General features: G+C 40.7%; 1 protein-coding gene across 1 annotated transcript in view; it reads right to left on the reverse strand.

Moving 5' to 3' along the window:
• Positions 1 to 938: 938 nt before the first annotated feature.
• LOC131231846 (glutathione S-transferase F13-like) overlaps positions 939 to 22,274 on the reverse strand; it is a 59,867-nt gene continuing 38,531 nt past the window's right edge. The window contains exons 2-4 of the mRNA XM_058228151.1: positions 5,907 to 6,096; positions 3,317 to 3,365; positions 939 to 1,650 (exon numbers count right to left, since the gene is read on the reverse strand). Coding sequence (XP_058084134.1) covers positions 1,199 to 1,650; positions 3,317 to 3,365; positions 5,907 to 6,053 — 648 coding nt within the window. The 5' untranslated portion in view covers positions 6,054 to 6,096 and the 3' untranslated portion in view covers positions 939 to 1,198. The remainder of the gene's footprint in view (positions 1,651 to 3,316; positions 3,366 to 5,906; positions 6,097 to 22,274) is intronic.

Genomic DNA, 22,274 nt, shown 5'->3' on the forward strand with positions numbered 1-22,274 from the left:
CTTGTTTTTTTAGGACTTGACCCATATCCGGCTCGGTGCAGTCATCAAATGGGTCTTTAGATCTTGTTTTTGAGTAACATATTTTTTTGGTAAGATCACTCTGAGAGGATTTTAGTTCAAGTCATCTCTTTTTTAATAGGACCTTGGTTCTTCTTTCCCATTAACTTTATCTAGCATCAATGAAAAAGCATCATGTGCATATATAAAACCTAAAATAAAATAAACAAAATCATCATTCATGTGGAAGAGTATTTACTTTTTTCACTGTAGGTTCCTTGCATGATGCGCTCATGGGGTACTTTATCACTAGGACTTAATGTATTATAATTTTATAATGATTGCAAATTTCTTTACTTGTCTTTTATTACATTTGTAATGTATTAAATAACACATTAGATTATATGTTTAAACAAACATCTATCTAAACATGTCTTCAATATCTCCAATCCTATGCACATGAAACCATCTAAGGGTCTTTATTTTTTTAAAAATTATGATGTGGGAGTTCCCATTTGTTACGTAAAGGAACTCCTTATTTGAAGCCTGATTTGTATAATTGGTTCATCCAATCCATTTATTCGATGGCCCCGTGATGCTCCAAAAGATCTCTTCAGTTGTTCAAATTTAGCATTTCTATTATTGGCATGTAAATACTTGGTTTAAAGAAATGCACCTGCAATTCGCATCCGATGCATATATATATATATATATATATATATATATATATATATATATATATATATATATATATATATATATATAAAAAAAATTTGTAGGTAGGATCTTTTAATTCAGCGAATTTTCTTTTTGTCATAGCTCTTCCATGGTAGGGACATCAGATCATATCATTTATGGGCCACACATGTAACTAAGAATCATTACTTTGCCTTAAGTCGAGTTTTGAAGCTGGCTTTGAAGCGCTTCAAAACAGCTATAAATTCAACAACTAGCATATTTTATTAATAAGCTTTGAAGCTAAACAAGAAATTCAGCCTCCAAATTTATACAAACAAGAAAATCTTAGATAACATCAACCAACCCATATCATGAGTTTGTAACTAAATTCACCTTAATAACAACTTAAAATTCACTTTCACCTTTCGAATTACTACTAATAGTTAACATCTTAAGACATTTTTATAAATTAGGCAATCGCGCTGTCCATTTATTCATTTTTGTGGACCCAATGATATCTTCACTAAATTAAGGTCATTCCTTCAGTGGCTCTCTTGATGGCGGGCCGCGATGTAACGCTGTCCCACCAAGCTTTCACATGCGGGCGCGAGTTAATGAGATGAGCTTTGGGTGTCTTCATGAGGTAGTAAGTGTATGGGAAGTGATGCAAATCGGCTAAGGTGAAGAAATCCCCAGCTAAGTAATTGCTCTTGGACAGCCTCTCCTCATAGATGTCGAGCACCGTCCCGAGCTTCACCACATTCTCCTCCACCACCTGCTCATTTGTGGTCCCACCATACATGGGGGTGAAGACTAACTGAAAAATGATAGCTGAGATAGGTGGATTAAAATTTTGAGACTCCACTTCCACCCACACCCCAACCAATGCAGACTCCTTGGTGTTGCCTAGCCTCAGTAGATCGGTACCTCTCCCGTAGTGCTTGGTCGCTATGTAACGAGTGATTGCACGAGATTCTGGCCGTTCATTCAAGAGCAGTCCAATTAAAGCATGATAATAATAAGTATAATAAGAATAACCAATATATGGAAGAAAAATCTCTTCAGGTTTCCTGTGCAATGGGAGATCAAGGAAGCAAATGCAATGCTTGAAGAACCATCTCTTCGATTTGCTATTTATGGGCTGTTCGTTTTCACCATTCACTATGTTGGTCTTATAATGTCATTTACTTAATTTATTGGTAGCACGCTGACAAATCTCATTCTCACCAATTTCTTGGTTTGGGATTTTTTTGGAAAATTTTAAAATATGAGGTTATTTCTAGGATGGTATTGGGGATTAATCTGTTTAATTCATATGTATACAATGAATTATTTAAATATTCAAATAATTTTTTGCATAAAATTCCAATAATATCTTAATACAATCACAAAAGTTACAAAAGTTACAAGCTTTCAGATTTTAAACTTTGCAATGCTAATGAGATAATATTGTTTGATTAATTTTCTATGAAAATATTGCAAGACTCTCAAAATGTCTGAATATTTGTCACATGGATTGGTGGGGTCTTCATAGTAAGAACCTTGGCCAACACCCAACTCTTTTGTGTTATTGGAAGGGTTTCGTTAGGGTATAGTGCCCCCACCAGATTCCAGAATCAGATTGCATCCTTAGATTCAAATGAACTGTTCGGGTTGCTACCACATAGAAGTTATGGTCTTATTATCATGATTCATCAATAATCCTGATCATTAAATCTTGAAAATATGAGCCATTAAATATTCACTTTCATGTATAATCACCCATTCAATAAATATTTTTTTCAATGGTTAGGATGTCATAAAATCCAGAACATGAAGAGTTCAGATCATTTTGAAGATGCACTTAAGAGGTCGAAATCACCCACGCGTGGAGTAACACGGTAGAAGCACCATAACCTAACAAAACTAAGCTGCAAAAATCACCTTAAGCCTTGTTTGCTTTCATATAATTTTATTGGCATTAATTAAGAATTCATATCTAATACATAATAAGTTCATGCTAACAATAATTATATATACTTACTAATAACTAAACAGAGATTAGCTAGTCAGAGCAATGGAAAAGATGAGTCTTTTTGTTTGCTAAAAATTAGAACGAACGAACCAAAACTTCAATAGCATACTCCGATAAAGCTGTTAAGATAATGAAAAAGTGGGCAAACAAGGATAGAAGGCTTGCCAACTCATTTCAAGATCAAGATCTCTAGCACATAATTACTGGTAACTAAAATGAGATTAATTAATTAGTCAGATTAATGGAAAAAATGAATCTTTTTTGTTTGCTAAAAATTAGCATGAACAAACTGAAATTACAAAAAACATACTTAGAGAAAACCGCCAAGATAATTAAAAAGTAGGCAGACAAGGACAGAAAGGCATGCCAACTCATTTCGAGGTCAAGATATCTAGCATATAATTACTTGTGACTACAATGAGATAAGCTAGTTAGAGCAATGGAAAAGATGGGCCTTTCTTGTTTGCTAAAAACTCGCATGAACAAACTGAAATTGCAAAAGCAATCTTAGAAAAAGCTGCGAAGATAATGAAAAAGTGGGCAAACAAAGATCATTGAAGGCCTGCTAATTCATTTTTTTGATATCTACCAAATAGGGCCTTAGCATTTTAGTTGAGAGATACTAACCAAAGAACGTGTAATCATTGTCCTCTAGAGCTGGAACTAGACCAAATGGCTGCCAAATTACAATTAAAGAGAAATAAGTATTTTGAATGGCTGCCAAAATACAATTAAAGAGAAATACATATGTTGAGAGAGAGAGAGAGAGAGAGAGAGAGATCCTTGCTGGGAGAGTCACTAACCGCTTGTTGAGTGGGCTTGCTTAATTTTTAGCTCTTGGATTAAGCTTACCATGACAAGGGTAATTGGTTCATGATACATACATTTGAGTACCATTCATGGGTTTTCCTGTGGTGCTGCGAGTTGTCCTTTCCCCGTCCATAGGAAGTTCCTATGATGTCGGGAAGCTATGTGAGGACCATAGAGATTTCAGTGAAAAATATAGTTGGCCCATCAGTTTCTCAAACTCACGGTAAAATATGAGTCTAAAAATTAGGTAGATCCAAAACTCAAGTAGACTACACCACACGAAAAAGTAGAGATTGAACATCCACCATTAGAAATTTTGTGTTGGCCATAGAAGTTTTGGATCAAGATGAGTTCTTACAGTTCATCCCAGTGGTAATAACCTTTTGAATGTTTTAGATGGCATATAAACATCATGGCCAACTCCAGAAAGGTTTTAACAGTGGAGGTCTCCATTCTCACTATTTCCTTTCATGTGGCCCACCTAAGAATTCAATCTAACTGATTTTTGGACTCATGTCATATAATGAGCTTGAAAAGCTAATTGACGGAGTGGATTTCTCATAGGCATCTGAAGCAGGGACGAACGTGATGAGGTCAATCACCATCTTCCTTAAGGATAACTACTCTGAATCCTTAGTGCTTCTCTAGACTCCTCACATAAACTTCTCAAATTCACGAAGAAAAGAAATAGAAATAATTTTAAAATATTTAAAATAAATCTGTTCATGATTGATAAACGAGTGTACAACCCTTTAAATAGGGATACCAAGACTTGGAAGAAGTTTATGATTTAAACTATAACTAAAATTCCCTAAAATTCGTAACTTACTATAAATAGTAAAATTTCTATTTATGGTAAGTATCCTATGTGGCTTAACCACGTTATTCTCCTAATTTTTCTAAATACTTTTCATATTGGACACAACTCCTAAAGCCCAAGCGGATGAAGAGTTACAATCAAACCAAAACTTATTTAAAAAAATGGTAAAAACGTAAATAAACATAGAATTCGACTGTCGATATGATAGAATTTCACAAATTCGGCATGGGCAACCCGGCTATACCGGGTTGGTTGGCTAAAGTAGCTCATCCTACTCAAAATTATATATGGTACGTCGAGTAACTTATTCCAATTTGTGAGATATGTCTGTTTTAAGGTTCCGACAGTCTTGATGACTTCTGCCTCTAATTGGGCTTTCTCTGATTCATCTTGGACATGAAAGTGTAAGATCCACAAAGCTTCTGAACATAAGAACTTGGGGGTGAGAGTGAGGTGCACAAACATTTTGTGTCCATTTCTTACTTAGTATCCTTAAATGGTGGGAGATATTTGTGCACTGAACTACTCATTCTTATTCTTCTTCTTCCTTTTCTTTTTAAGTTGGTGTCATGGCGCTATAGTAGTAGACTATGATGTATGTTTCGCCGTATGTTAAAAAGATTGAAAGCACCAACATCATGGAGGGATGATATCATTAAAACTCGTCGTGTTACACCAGCTACAAACAAACACTAGAATCTACCCATTTATGTAATATTATTGCTGTAATAAAATGGAAGGATAAATAAAAAATAAAAATGAAAATGAAAAATATTCAGCCCATGAAAAATAATAACCCTCTCTTTTAAACCATAAATGGTGATGGGATCTTACTCTCATGTGTTAAGAGTACAAGACCATAAATTAGGTCAGGCTATTTATTAGGTAAGATATATTGTGAACTTGTCAATTTATAAAACTTAAGGCACCATACATATCAAGTGATCAGGCGAGGCATGCTCACCCATGCACATGTGCACCTTTGCACACATGTCATGGGCCCAAAATTCGAACAATCCATGTGATGTGGAACCTTTTGAGGCTCCCATGAAATCTCTAAGACTAATTTTCACTCTAATCTAAAACTCTTGTGGGTCATAACAAAGAGAAATGCAAAGCAAGGCAGGAAGTTATTTTCTTTTGCCATAACCTACTAAACTTTTGAACCCATGAAGTTTTTCATGAGTTGTTGCATCACGTTGACGGTTCTGATTTTGGCCTCACATCATGTGTGATGAGTTCTCGATAAATTCTTGTAAGAATTCACGAGAACTAGTGCGCAACTAACCGTTAGGCCAAGTGAGCCATATATATACTATTCAAATATATATATATATATATATATATATATATATATATATATATATATATATATTTCATTTCTTATGATGCAAGCTTTACTTGCAAATATAATGAAGCCGTGCTGAAAATATCAATAATGACATGAATCAATCACAACGCAGAAAAACATAAAATTTTTGCTTTAGCAGAGGATCCAAATTCTTCGTACATATGATCTGCCCCCAACTTGAGGATGAGGAGGGCCTACTTACATACTCATAACCCATATTGGAATTTGGCACGTACATTTTTTGCGAGGTAGGACGGCTGCTTGTGTTCGCCAGCAATGACATCGACGGTCACGAGCTCGAAATCAATGCCGATCTCGTAGAGGGTGCCCAGAACACGTGCGGTGCACGTGGACATTGCCATACCATACAACTTGAAAGTCATTTCTGTGATGAGAACAAGGAGATACACGGAAGGAAAGGTGTATATCTTCTCTCTCTCTCTCTCTCTCACTCTCTCTCTCTCTCTCTCTCTATCTCACGTAGTTTAAGAAGCATGGCAGTGTCAAGGGGGGTTTATATAGGGTGGGTTCTGTTTTCTTGGTGGCCAAACGAGGGCCCAGATTAGGTGAGGCCGGGGTAACCAACTTAGTGGTTGATGCCCTGATGGTGGGACCCACCTAGATGTATGTGTTGTATATCCACGCCGTCCATTCGTTTTTCCGGATCGTTTTAGAACATGATCTCAAAAAACGAAGTAGATCCAAATCTCAGGTGGGCCATTAAAAACTTCTTAGGGCCATAAAAGTTTTGGATCCAGCTGCTATCTGTGTTTTCCCTTCATCCAGGTCTATATGACCTTTTCAACGGTTTGAATGACAAATAAACATTACTGTAAGTGCTGGAAAGTTTTCAATGGTAGGTGTTCAATCACCATTGTTTTTCTGTGGTGTGGTCCACCTCAAATTTGGATCTGCCTCATGTTTGGGAAAATGATCTGGTAAAACGGATGGACGGCATGGATATACCACACATACATCAAGGTGGGCCCACGGTCAGGGCCTCACCCACTAGCTTTTATCCAAGCCTCACCTAAAGCCCACACATGTACAATAAAGCTCGTTTACACAACGCACATGTGCCAGCATGACTTGATTAGTCCAAGATCCAATCCATCCATCAGACTGGTGCCATTATATTGATTCGCTAGGCCAAGAATCAGATTGGCCCACCAATCATGTGGCCTACAATTTGCAAAAATAATTTTATGGATCACTTTTTTCCAACCCATCCACCTGATGGATGGATCAGATACCATACTACCACATGTGTAGCATGTCAGAGCTTTATTACACACGTGTGCACTGAAAACAGCCCTCCATTCCCTTTAATTTTGGGTGTTTCTGGATTTACGGGATTGGGTACTACCCCATCCAGCCCTGGCTAGGACCGGGCGCGGGGGCTTTAAGGACCATTGTGATGTATGTGTTTCATCCACACCGTCCATCCACTTTTTCATATCATTTTACATTGAAAACCCACAAATCAGAAAGATAAAAGGCTTAAGTGGATTATACGGTAAGGATTAAACACCTGCCATTGAAATTTTGTTGGGGGCAACTGAAGCTTTGGATCAATCTGATATTTATGTTTTCCCTTCATCTAGGTCTATGTGACCTTGTAAGCAGTTTGGATGGCAGTTAACCATCACAGTGGGCCCTACCAGGATTTCAACAGTGGGTGTCATTATAACCGCTCCTTTCTGTGGTGTGGTCGACTTAAGATTTGGATTTTCCTAATTTTTGGGCTTGTACCCTAAAATGACATGGAAAAATAGATAGATATGGATAAAACCCATACTTCACGGTGACCGTTCATACTTAGGGACAGGCGCATTAGCATGCAATCAGACATTCCCTCCTAGGTACCTTACCATTCTAAAGAACAAGGGTAAATGAGTCTTTTTATCTTGACGTATATTTTAGGAAAATCAGTACTTCAAGAAATTCTCGGATAAAAATACTGAATCTTGATTTTTATTTATTTCTGGCATTTTTCTCACCTCAAAATAAAAAAATATATATTGCACCTATAAAATTGGTATATAATAAAGGGGAAAGGTTCCGTGCATTTGAGCTCCGGGAAACTTTCCATGAGGTTGAGCTGTGTAGGCGCCACCATAATATATGCCGAAAATCTACCCCATCATTCATTCAGATGCACCATTCCATGGTGGGCCTATGGATTAAAAATAAATTCAATCCATAACTTGTGTGGCCACACCACATACAAAAGTTGAGAATGGTTAACCTCCATTAAAACATTCATAAACATTTTTTGGGCCTACCGAGATGTGGTTCACAAATCCAGCCCGCCCATTTTGTGTGCCCCACTTGGATGAGGGCTCAGACCAAGTTTCAGACGCCTCCAAATTTCAGGTGGACCCCACCAAGTGCTTTTATATGTTTTAGGTTCACATGATTTTAGATGGTATGGCCAACCTGAGTTTAGTATAAGGTTAATTTTTGGAATATCCCATAATTTAAAGGGTACCCATCAAATGCACGGTGTTGACGTTTACATCATGGTGTGGCCCACAGGGCTCGAAGTCATGGGAAGTTCCCATGAGCTCAACCGCATGGAACCTTTTCCCTATAATAAATAGATAATAAATGTTATTTTCTTGGTATCTTTCAACCACTCCTCTTGGGAGGGCCCACCTTATAATAGGAATGAAAAGAAAATTATATGATCTAACCAGCTTTGCTGGGAGATTGCCAGGAGGAGGTGGCTGCTGGACAGTTCTCTGTGGGCCCCACTATTATGTATGCGTTTTATCCAATGTCTACATCTATTTTTTCTTATTTTAAGGGCATGAGCCCAAAAGTTAGGCAGATCCAAATTTAAAGTGGACAACGACATAAGAAAACATTGGTAATTAAATGTCCACCATTAAAAAATTCCTAGGGCCCACTGTAATATTTTTTTTCCATCCAACCCGTTGATTAGGTCACAATGACGTGGATGAAGGGAAAACACGAATATCAGCTTCATCTTAAAAAAATCGTGGGCCCCAGGAAGCTTTTAATGATGAGAATTCAATCACGACTGCTCGTGGTGTGATACACATGAGATTTGAATCTAAATAATTTTTGATCTCATGCAATAAAATATAATATAGAAAAATGGATGGACGGCGTGGATAAAACACATACAGCCCACACAGGCCCACACAGCACCGTCAAGCAGCTAATGCAAACTGACAGCGAGCCATCCATCAGAAGGATACCATGGAAGATACGTATAATATCCATGCCATACATCAGAAGGATACCACTATGTCGATTCCCTATCCCAAGGATCAGACCGTTCCATTAATCGTGTGGACCACAATTAACTGAATAAATGTATGGTTGCGGAATAATTAGCTGAAATTTATAACTGGTCAATTTATTTCTACTATCGTGGATCGCTTACTCAATAGGCTACCTTTATCGAATATTAACATTTAAACTGTGGGGTCCACTTGATGGATGGCTTGGATATTTTACTTTTCTGCAATGCTACCATATATGGTGGCGTGTGCATTAGCTGACTTGTCCACGCGTGTGGGCTGAGGAAAGGTCTGATCGTTATCACGCGATTAACGTTGTAGCTCTCCTTTTCGAAATACTGACAGGTTGATTATCGAGACTCGCTACTGAAGTGACGTCACCAAGTTTTGTGAGTCCCACCATGATGTATGTGTTGTATCCACACCGTCCATCCATTTGTAGAGATCATTTTACACCGTGATTCAAAGAATGAGGCAGATCCAATGATATATTGGACCCCACCACATAAAACAGTGGAGAGAGTGATGCTTACCGTTGAAACATTGCTAAGGTCCACTGTGATGTTTATTTGAGATTCAATCTGTTCATAAGTTATCACAGACATTAAATAAGAGAAAACACAAATATCAGCTTGATCTAAAACTTTTGTGGCCCTTAGAAGTTTTTAACGGTGGGCGTCACTCTCTCCACTGTTTTCTGTGGTGGGGCCAATAGAGATTTGGATCTGACTAATTCTTTGGCTTATGCCCTAAAATGTTCTCTTCAAATGGATGGACGGTGTAGATACAAATCATAGATTATGGTGGGACCCACATAACTTGGTGACGTCACTTCATTAGCGTGACCGTCGGGTACACCTCGATGTATATGTGGTATATCCACGCCGTCCATCCGTTTTTTTCCAGCTGATTTTAGGGCATGGTCCAAAAATGAGACAGATTCAAATTCAGGCGGACCACACCATAGGAAAATAGTGGTGATTGAATGCTCACCGTTAAAAACTTCCTACTGCCCACTGTAATGTTTATTTTCCATTCAACTTGTTGATAAGGTCACATGCACTTGGATGAAGGGAAAACACGAATAGTATATTGATCCTTGCCTCTAAGAAGTTTTGAACGGTGAGAATTCAATCCCTATTGTGAGGTCCTTTTGAGATTTGGATCTACCTCTTTTCTGGGACCATGCCCTAAAATGATCCGGCAAACAGATGGATGGTCTTATTTTGTCGGTCTTATTTGAGCAAATGTGTGCTAGGTTTACAATTTCTGAGTGCACGTGCATCAGTCATCAAAGGCTTTCTGAGCATCATATAACGGGTGCGGTTTTGATACGTTCCTTACTTTCACTTTGGATATGATCCCTAACTGTAGGGCGTACTGTGACGTATGTTCCTTACATCCACACCGTACATCTACTTTGACGGCTCATTTTAAGGTATGATCCAAAAAATGAAGCAGTTCTAAATCTTAGGTTGACTGTACCATAGGAACCAGTTGTGATTGAATCACCACCGTTAAAAACTTCATGGGAGACACCGGAATATTTATTTTCCAATCAACCATTTGATAAGATCAAAAATAGCCGGATGAAGAGACCGCACAATATCCGCTTGATCCAAAACGTTTGTGGCTCACCTGAAGTTTTTAACGGTTGATTACTACTATTTCCTGTATTATGGTCCACCTGAGAGTTGAATCTGCTTATTTTTTGGATCATGTCTTAAAATAAGTTTTCAAAACAGATGGACGGCATGGATATAAGACAAATACATCATAATGGGCCCCATGGTCAGGGATCTCACCCAGCTCCGTAGATCTGGGCATCCACCGAAGCAGCGCCCTCACATTACACGTTTGATCGATAAGCTACGGCGATTTCCAACGCGGATTGCACACAGAAAGAACTCAAATAATATTTTGGGGCCCACCGTGATGTATGTATCTTATCCACACCGTCTATCCATTTTAAATTATCATTATAGATCAGGATGCAAAAATTGAAACATATCAAAAGTTCAAGTGGACCACACCACAGGAAACAGTGGGGAAATGATATTCACCGTTGAAATTTTCCTAGGGTCCACAGTAATATTTATTTGTTATCCAACCTGTTCATAAGATCACAAAGACATGGATTAACGGAAAAAACCAAACATTAGCTTTATCAAAAACTTCTGTGGTCGTGGAGAAGCTTTCAAGGGTAGTCGTTCACTTCACACTGTTTACTGTGGTGTGGTCCACTTGAGTGCTGAACTTTCTTCATTTTGGAGTGCATATCATAAAATGAGATGGTAAAATGGATGGACGGCGTGGATAAGATACATACATCACGGTGGGTCCCACATATTTTTCTGAGTACCCAACGCAATCCACGTCCATCAATGCAATGCTCCGGTCCAGGCCGTTAAAACATTCGGCCATCTTAGATGGACCATGACTTAAAAAAGCACACCGATGGTGCTGAAAAGGAAAACCGCTTCTTTCACAATATTTAAAACCGTACACGCATTACACGTGTGCAAGATACGGACCTTTCATGATCGTACGTGCCGATTGAAGGGCCATCGATGATGATTACAATGGGCGTTTAGAAAAAGTACGACCATTCAATCAATGGCTAGGATTTTATGACCGTTGCGATTGCTGAAGTATGGCCTATCCACTGTAGGGTACAAGAGATGGACGGTCCAGATCTCGTACATATGTGGCACGTGTATGGATGTGTGGGTGCATGATAACTATCTTAGATGCAAGCGATTTGCACTGTATACTTTCTCAAAAATCAGGTGGGCCATTGGAATTTCTGAAGGCCGTAATTCACGTGAAAATCATTACGTACGGAAACTCTAGAAACAGGCAGAAGCGCACGATAATCCATGGAAAAACGTGGGGCTAACAATCTTCTGGAAGGGTGGGCCACACCAGGTGCAAAACGAGGAATTAGAAAATTCTGGAGCTTTTAAGGTTTGTACCGCACTAGGGTGCAAATGAGTTGCATGGGCACACAAGAAAAATTCAAAACACAAACCTTCCAGAAGACCTACACACGTTTCATGGACCACCGTATTTAACAAGGATTGAATGATCCTAACCGTCTGAACATGGGTCAGTTTCTTCGTACGTACGTTACGAGAATTTGATCGAATGGCTAAAAACGTTGGATCAAACTGATTCTTGAGAGACCTATGTGGATGAGGAATCCAAGGAAGGGGCTTGCGTCTGGATTTAGACTAGTTTGATGACACGACCAGTTGTATTATATTTCTGTTCGCTTGGCTCGTTTTCAATTGTGTTGGCACAATAGAATTGATATGGGTCTCAATTCAAATCGATCAACTATAACCCTAACTCCAAGCGTCAAAATAAATAGATATGTTCAGTATAAATATATATGATCAAAATTTGAGAATATCAATCACTTACTTAACTGCTTATAAAATTTGATAATGATCAAGTGATAATTACAAGTTTGGGTTTTTTCATCTGAAAATGTGTTATTTTGTGCCTTCTATATGAAAAGACTTTGAAAATATCAGTTTAATTTAAACAAAAAAAAAAAAACTCATAATCTCCCACTAGAAGCACCTGCAAAAATGTGTCTTTAAAGAACTGTTTAATATTGGATAAAGAACGAATCTAGAGTATTAACATAAACTTGGATTACAACTAAAGATTATGTTTAAGAATTACTAGTACTCCTAAGATAAGTTGAGATAAAAGATAAATTGATAAATTTGATTGATTGTGGTTGGTTAGTTGTGTTTAGAGATTGAGTTGTTTTTTTTGTTATACTCCTCTATTATTTATAGATTTCTGTTGTAGCTTGTTCTTCCATATCTTTCTTCTATTACTACAATGGTTACAACAACTAAAAAGTTTTTTTTAGATCATTCTCTCATCTAAATCCCTCTTTCATGATTGTTCCTCTTCCGTATTGCTTCTATACGTATTTTGGCCACTCACTTCACTTTTGTCAGCTAAGGTTTTATTTTTGTTGCCCTCGGTTGCCTTTTATTTCTTTAACAACTCGATCATGTTTCTTATATGTTTACGACAACACTCTGTCAACCATCTATTGACATGTATAATTAGCTTTACGCCAGTTGTAATATACAAAAAGCGCTTTAAATTCTTAAAGATCTTTTTATCCACTTCTTATTCTTCATGCAATACCATTTGTCACCCTCCTATTGGCTTTCTCAGAATAGTGAAAAATATTGGACAACACTTACCTAGGCCATCTGATCTGCTATATTGCTAAGACGGTTAAAATCATTTAATAAGTGTGGGCCGTGACGATTAGGGTGGACTAAATTGAAGGCTTAGATCAGTGGATAAACTATCCACCATGATTAAAAGACTCAGAAATCCAAACCCACTCACTCAGTTATGAGTCGCATTCAGTCTCGCTCGAGTAAAGGCTGACTCAGCTTAACTTGCCTACGTCGGTGTAACATCCTGGATTTTCACTATTTTGGATTTTCAAAAATCCTTGAATTTTTTTTATTAAATAACTTATAATATCACTTAATGACCATTAGCACTCAATGATAGTTTAAACACGGGTGGAACCAGTAAAGAATCGCACAAGTCCGTTTAATCAACTATATGAAGCTAACGAATCCGCCCGATCACCTGAACATCAAGTTTAACCCTATAATTCACTCATGGGGGACCCAAATCTAATCGACCCATCGTTAATAAATCAAGACAATCATAACTAAATTAAAGATCCAACCGAAGCCGAGTCAGAAAAGGCCCGGATCTTGGCTAATAGACCAAATGAACCTCATTACTCTTTTAGCCTAAAACCGACGGTTTAGAGTAGTCATGACCAAATCTCTACTTTCATTAGTTCTAAATAGGCCACACTATGAATATAGTTAATCCAAACCCTAATTAGTGTCCACGAAAAATCTCAATACCTAATTCATTCCAGAAATGCACTGATTCTCCAAACAAGCTCTAGACTGCTCGTTAGTAGGCCACTAGTTCCAAAACTATAGAATAATGTCTATCTTACTAGGCTTGATGCTCATTGCGAGAGTTGAAGGTACTGTCCAGAACCGCTCAACTTGAGCCGAAGGACGAGTGCATGAGAAGTGCAAATACCCTAAAGGAAAACGTTGAAACTTAAGTAAATTGGGTCGTCCACTCTTATGCAAAGTTGAAGATTTCGGACCGTCGGTTTATGACCAAAATTTACCCATAAAGTAAGGATATTTCCCTTCTCATATCTGTATATCCGCTGTCCCAATCGACTATCGGTGACCGTTGAACAGACTTCTAATCATATCTGTTGATCGGCGCATCTGAATGGCGAGCCGATCATATACGTACGTAGATCATCATTAGGTCTAACTATCCTACGGTGTATATCAATATTGTAATGCCCTGAAAATTGAGGGTCGTGCATATACTCGACTCCCGAGTTCCCGAGTGTCACTTTTCGTAAAATTTATGGTTTTGCGGTTAATCAAATTTAGTTGCGCAACTTGGAATTACTTGGAGCATGAACACAACCACAACTAGTCTACTGAAATGAAAGAGATATACATATATATATAGGTCTAAAAGAATACAGATGGGTCACCCAAGGCGTTGCCCAACAAAAATCACAAAAATATCATGTCCAAAGGAATGAGACTAAGTCTGCTACTTAGAAATCCAACGTCCCGCCTACTGATCTGATGAGATTCTGCGCATCAGCTAGAAGTAGTAGAACTCGTCCCCCTCCTCGAGACTCGCATCACCAGGCCCCACGTAGCTTGCATCACCTGCATTTACGGGCGAATCTAGTTGGTGTTTTAAAACACCATCTCAGAGTGGGAGTGAGTGATCAACTCAATGGGTGTTATTAGTCTTAAGTTGTAACCTGCATCAGTTATAGTAAGAATTTAATAAAAAGCAATTATTCACAAACACCTAACTAATCTTATTAATGCACATGCATTGTGGATGATATAATGTATGCCCTCGCCACAACTCTCTCTCGAGCGACTCCGTCTAATGATCGAGTATGTCAACACTCCCTCAAAGCGACCTCGACTTATAAGTCGCCAACCTAGCTAATGCTGTGCAATGATGATGTTAACTGGGTTCTTAGTTAAGTCCATTCATCCAGCAGATTTGAGAATCTGATACACCTCACGTATCAAATGCCATGAACTAGTTGCGAGGCCAAGTCCCCCCAATGTGTGAAGCCAAGACCCCGTGATCCTTGATCCCGTCGGGTTCCCCGTCCCCGACTTCAAGTACACAGGGAGTGCTGAGAGAAAGGGATCGCTCGCGGTCACTACGGGGAGGTGCGTCACCCCAGCGTAGGCCGACAGCTCCGACATAGTGTCTCATTCCACCATGCCTGGCTTACGAGACTGTGAATCAATGTTCCATCCGGTATCAATGGGCTACAACGGTGGTAGGGTGTTCCAGATTCCATACATAAGTGAGCAAACATGGTTAACAAACAGGGTTGGACAGTCGATAGGCTAGACCGCATGAGTCAGGCGAGCACGTGACGGACGACATCGAGCACAAGAGGCCCATGTAGTCGAACTACTGCCGCCCACGCGCACCCGCTCAAATCCATGGGTTTAGCCTTGGATAGCCCTACCAATGGGGCTACCGTCTCTCCTCAAGTTTCCTAACCAATCCAAAGATTTGAGAATAACTCTTAACATGCCAACCATCAAGATTACCGACTAGCATAATGGTATCATATTTACAAACATCACAACTTACGGTTTGATTATTCCTAACAAGCATGCTACAACAACATGAACAAGGTGCATGTGAGTGGTGTGGATTAGGGAGGAAGTTACGCACTTCCTACGCCTCAAGGGATCAAATACACAAGAGTGATGAGTTAAACACAACATAAAACAACACATATGAGAAGAAATCGATCAAACATGAGCATGTAGTTATTCATATACTAATTCATGTGAGAGGCAAGGTCAACATCAAATGCGAACTAAGCATGTAAATCATACAATTCCAACAACATACCATCCCTAGGTTTCCTCTAGATTCTTCAATACATCATACCAAATGAACAAAATCATTAAACTCCTACTATAATCGGTGCTAGGCCACCTAAGGATAATAGTCCGCACCTATGGATCGTTGAAGACTTGGAAACGACCTAGGAGTGTGGATTGTGGGTCGATTAGCCGGAATCCCTAAAGCAAAGCATTGCATGTTAGAATCCCATATAAACCCCTCTTCATCATAAGGTTTTCTAGAAAAATGGGTGATGGATCTTACCTAGGCGATCAATGGAATGAAATGGCGGTCGCGGAGGAGGGTTTCCTCTTGGAGATGAGGTAGGGAGTTGTGGGGTTTGATTTCCTTGGGCCCCACCTCGATCTAGGGTCCACCTTGTCACCTTCACTCTTTTCCTCTCTTCCTCCTTTCTTCTTTCTCCCTTTTCTCTCTTCTCTCTTCCTTTCCTCTAGGGCAAAATCGTATGGGGAGAGGGGGTGCCCAAATGAGGCCCTTTTATAATGCCAGATTTGGCGTAAATGGCCCCAAGGGCTAGGTTTTTACTATACTAGACCTATATGAGGATCTTTCTAAGCTCTAGGGCCCACTATGGGGTGTACACATTGATTTACACCATAGGATAGTTAGCTGTAAGACCCGTATCCTAGTCCGTCCTGTTCCGTCGCATCCCGCGATCCTTCCTGTGGAATTTCGGCAACCTGTGACGTATAATCGACGTTGCGATCGACCTTAAGCCATATGTTGTACATTTGAGTCGGCTTAAATCAAGACTTGTACCATTGCGACCGCACCATCGCCGAGGTTCCGACGCCGCGTCTCTCGCACCGATCCGATACCCTGGCAGGAAGATGTGAGCCGGCGTTTATTTCGAAGAAAACGCCGTGCGGTTGCAATCCCAAGAGAATCTCTACAATATGTCAAATCAATCTCATCCATCACCTCATGTCAAGTACAAGCAACCCATGCTTTCTCTCTCCAAAGTCAACCCTTTCTCACCCTCTCTCTTACACACCCATGCTAGTCAAGTACACATCACCTCACCCATCACTCACATCCATCACTCTCTCTCTTTACATCCCATCTCTCCCTCTCTCTCTCTCTCATTTCTCAACTCTATCCCAAGCAACAAGAGAGCTCACGTCCAAGCTCTCTTCCATGTGAGAGAGTGCATGTGTGTGGCCCACTTTCCCATCTCAAATCCTCCATCCTAGCCTTTCACTTCTCATCTTCCACCATCAAAGTGAAGCTTAAGGAGACCGGCATTTCAACGGACCGAGAAGATCGACCGGTGGGTGCTTCTATAGGCTAGATTTTCATGTTCTTATGATGGGCCAAGTGAGGCCTACCGATCAATGGTATGGATCTTACTTTGGACCCTTGATGTGGCTAATGGCCTACCTTGATGCTTAAGATCATTCCATGATGGGGCCATTCTCCATGGACCCCATCATGATGTTTATTTTCATGCATGAATATGGTCATCTAGACCTTCTAGTTTGGTGGAGAAAGGATCTCCACCGTTGATTTTCAATTTGGTGGGCCCATATGCAATGGGACCCACTTGATGTATGATTGGATGCTTGAAACGGAGGGCCCATAGTGCCGGGGTCCCTCCATCACACGTGTATATCTCTCTCTCTCTCTCCCTCCCTTTCTTTTATTCTTCTTTTCTTGTGATGTTGGTGTGATTGTGTGGCCCGCCCGAATAGACCCCACCATAAGGCTTGTATTTTATCCTAAACCATCTATAGGTGGGACCCACCTTATATGTATTGTATCCACAATACTCATCATTTGGTGGCCCACCCAAACAGGACCCACCTCATGCGTGTGAAAGGCCTAGACCGTCCAGCGTCCAGGGATGTTAGACGTTCACGTGAAACACAAATATCAGCTTGGTTAACAAGCCTTTTGGTGGCCCACTTGTTTAGGCCCCACCTTGATGAAAGGATTCAATCCACGCCGTCCATCCTATTAACCATCTCATTTTAGGCGTTGAGCCAAAAAATGAGGTCAATCTGAGATTCTGGCGGGCCATTGCTTAGCAAACAGTGATCACCACTGTTTAAAGTTCACTGAATTTTTCTACACACTGAAACAGGCCCAATATTGGGCTTAATAAACTTGTTATGAACTATGAAATCTAATGGTTAGAGTGGATTATCTTGAAGCGGGCCCCATACGTGAAAAACCACAAAAATACAGGTTTTTCCAAAAATAAAAAATAAGTAAATAGAAATGCAAGGCAGTGCTGCTGCGTCAGAAGTAGCGAACTGCTGCTGCGTGTAGTGGGTGGACGGCATGGTCCCACGGCTCCAGCCGTGGGCCCCACCTTGATGTTTATATGTCATCTAAGCCGTTCATATGGTGGGCCCTTAGGGAAGCGGGCCTCCCTCCAAATTTCAGCCTCATCCAAGACCCAGATGGCCCACATCATGGGAAACAATGGGATTAAACGTTTGCCTTTGAAGACATTTTCTGGGCCACGAAAGTTTTGGATCAATCTGAAATTTGTTTTTAACTTCAATCCAGGTCTGTGTGACCTTCTCAATAGGTTGGATGGAAAGCAAATGTTATGGTGGGCCCCACGTGGGACCCACAGTGATGTATGTTATTCACACCGTGCTGACGGTGGACTCCCACCCTGTGTATGCGTTATCTCCACGCCGTCCATGGCAGTGGACATGGACTCCACCATGATTCATGTATTTATCCACACTGTCCACTGTCTGGACAGTGGACCCCACCATGATGCTTGTGTTGCATCCCCAACCGTCAATCCATTTTGCAAGCTCATTTTAAGGCATGAGCTAAAGAATGAGTCAGACATGTGGTTCAAGTGGGTCCTACCACTATTATTTGAAGTGAGGATCGGTTGATCCTTTGGCATGATTTATATATATACATATATATATATATATATATATATATATGTATGTATGTATTTGTGGCCATTTTTAAGGCCCACCTTGGCATTTATAAGGCCCGTGTTATGAGGCCCATTTGATCTACATATGGGGCCCAATTGGTGTGGTCCATTTGAGATACATAAAGCTCATGTGATTAGGCCCATTCTGATATATTCTAAGGCACATGGGTTATAGCCCATTGCAATGTACATAAGGCCCGTTGGTAAGGCCCATTAATGTGGCTCATTTGATGGATGTAAGGCCCATGTGATACGGCCCATTTGATATACCTAAGGCCCATGGATCGAGGCCCAACGGGTTGTCCTTAGGGTCCATTACAATGCGTGATTTCTCCATGGTTTGTGGCAGGCTATGCCTTGGGAGCAATGTTGGTTTGACGTCCACATTGCAAGTATAATGTTGGTTAAATGTCCGCATTACGACTCTCCCTAGGGCCCATTGATAGGCCGTACTTGTGGTGTGTAGCCCTTTTAGGCCCATCTGCATGGTAGGGATAATTCATCACCTTATAACATGCTTAGTATAGATCCATGATACATGTCCATACGCATCATCTGTATGCTTGATATGAGGAATGTTTGATCATAGCATAAGCCGTTGGGCTGTGGCATTTATGGGACTCCTTATGAGACGGAGTGCCCCCACATGAGTGCGTGGTACGCACAGGATTACTGCATGATTTGACGATGTGACTCATGCATTCCGCATATGTGTGACTTGATCACTGCACGCCCTAGCGACATCAGGGCCGTGGCCTCCACAGGCACATCGTGGATGGTCGTATCGGATACCGAAAATATTGGCTCTAGCATTGTGGGCACTTAGGATGTCCTTGGGTGAAAGTCTCAAAACCTTTTTGGTACCAGGAGATGCTCCAACGTCTAGACCGAGTGGATACATGAGCGCCCGAGTGCCGAATACCAGTAGGCCGCGTCTCCCACTGTGTCGTGGTCGGTTGGAAGGGGGTGTGGCCTTATCCGCCCGAGTGAGGGGGCTATAAGCTAGGCTGAGTTTGACCAGCTCGTAAATGAGTCCGCTATCGACGAGCCAGGTAGGTATTGGCAGACTACTTGTTAGGCGGATTGTGTGGTCTCTTCCACTCGCTTGGCTGTGCAACTAGGGAGGAGGTAATCAGTGTGAGGTGTATTAGACCCCGGTGATATCCAGAGAGGAACTGTACTGATATGTGTACTTGATGAGGACTGACATGCTTGCTTCGCATCTCGCATATGACATTTGGCTACATAGGCCTCGCATCGCATGGCCTTGGTATGGCCGATAGCATTCATGTCTTGCATCATATAGCTTTGGTACAGCTGATAGCATTCATGGACTTATCGCATATTTCCGCATTACTCTGATACTGTACACTTGGCGCTGGCCTTGCACACACACTTACACCACCCTCTAAGCTTTTGTAAGCTTATGCACGACCGTTGCGTGCAGGTAGTGTTGGACAGCAGCAGCGCTGAGGCAGGAGTGCACATCAGTTTATTTTGAAGCTTTTGATCACCCTGTATTTTCCTTTCCGCATTGTACTTAAAGTTTTTGATTTAGTGGATATGTGGTGATGTTGTTTTATGACTTGGTTATGCTTATAGTTATGCTCCATTACAAAAAAAATTCATACTGAAAATCCTCCTTGTAGGATCCCAGGATCGGAATCTGGTATGGGTGCTGTTTTACTATACTAGCCCTATAGGAGGATTTTTCTAACCTCTGGGGCCCACTATGGGGTGTACATGTTGATATACACCGTAGGATAATTAGCCCTAATGATGATCTACGTATGGATATGATCGGCCACCCATTTGGATGCGTCGATCAACAGATATGATTAGAAGTCTGTTCAACAGTCACCGATACTCGATCGGGGCCGCGGCTATATGGATATAAGCAGGGAAATATTCTTACTTCACGTGTGAAATTTGGTCGCAAACCGACGGTCCGAAATCCTCAATTTTGCATAAGAGGGGACGATCCAATTCACTTAAGTTTCAGCTCCTTTTTTTAAGGTATTTGCACTTCTCATGCAATCATCCTTTAGCTCAAGTTGAGCGGTTCTAAGCATTACCCAGGTTTGACTCTCGCGATGAATGTTAAGCCCAGCAAGACGGACATTACTCTATAATTTTGTAACTAGTGGCCCACCAACGAGTGGTCTAAAGCTTGTTCGGGAAATCGGGGCATTTTTAGAATGAATTAGGTATTGAGATTTCTCGTGGGCGATGATTAAGATTTGGATTAACTATTCATAGTATGGCCTATTCATAACTAGTGAAAGTGGAGATTTAGTCATGATTACTCTAAGTCGTTGGTTTTAGGCTAAAAGAGTAACAGGGTTGATTTGGTCTATTATTCAAGATCTGGTCCTTATCTAACCTTACCCCAGTTAGATCTTTAATTTAGTCATACTTGCCTTGATTAGTTAGCGAAGGGTCGATTAGATTTGGGCCCTCTGGCCTTAAGTTTCAATGAATTCCCACAATGGCCCTCTAGGACTCGTCATTATCTTTGGGGTGGACCCAACACTTCCTTGGCCACCAAATTTGGTGTGTAGGTGCCCAGTGAGGGACCATATAAAATTTGGAACAAACGGATGAACGGATATGGGGTTTGAGTAAACTATTCCGATCTTCAAATGGCCCTATGGGGTCCATTTCGGTGATTAGAACAGTTCTGGTGGCCCTCTAGCCACGAAACTTATAAGATAGGTGCTTCATGGCCTGATGAAGGGCCATGCAAAATTTAGGAATGATTAGATATAGGGTTTGGTCACACGGGTCTGATTTGCGATCAACGGTCACCGTTCCACGATCGGGTTCCAGAGTTTGTGGACGGGCGTAGAAAAATACATTAGACCCTCATCGTAAATTATGAAGAAATCCGACGGCTAAAATATCTTACATTTCAGTTTTATTTACACGTGTCAGATTCCAATTCTAGCATTGGTGGGGCGCATCTGGCAAGTGCCAGATTCCACTTCTGGGTGTCTACTGGGTTCGTGGTCCGCAATAGTCCCCAAGCCCAGTGAGATTTATGCTCCCCTAAATTTTTATAATTTTCTGACCTTCCCGTATCGCGGTATAGCCAGCACGAGTTGTCGCTAGGTGTAAACGGTCATCTAGCTTGGAGGCCCGCACCAGGTTCTATCAGGACCCGTCTGGTCTATTCAATTAGGCTAATCTTGGTCTAATTTATTTGTGATACCTCACTATGAGTGGCTTAAACGAACGGTCCTGTGGCAAATCCTACGTGGACACCCCAGGACACTGTTCTGGTTAGGCGGGACATTACACTACACATGATGTTCAAGTGACCAGGCGGATTCATTGACTTCCTATGGCTGATTAATCGGACTGGTGCGGTTCTTTACTGGTACCACCCCTGTATA

The sequence above is a fragment of the Magnolia sinica genome, chromosome 17 (assembly GCF_029962835.1).
Source record: "Magnolia sinica isolate HGM2019 chromosome 17, MsV1, whole genome shotgun sequence".
Lineage (NCBI taxonomy): Eukaryota > Viridiplantae > Streptophyta > Magnoliopsida > Magnoliales > Magnoliaceae > Magnolia > Magnolia sinica.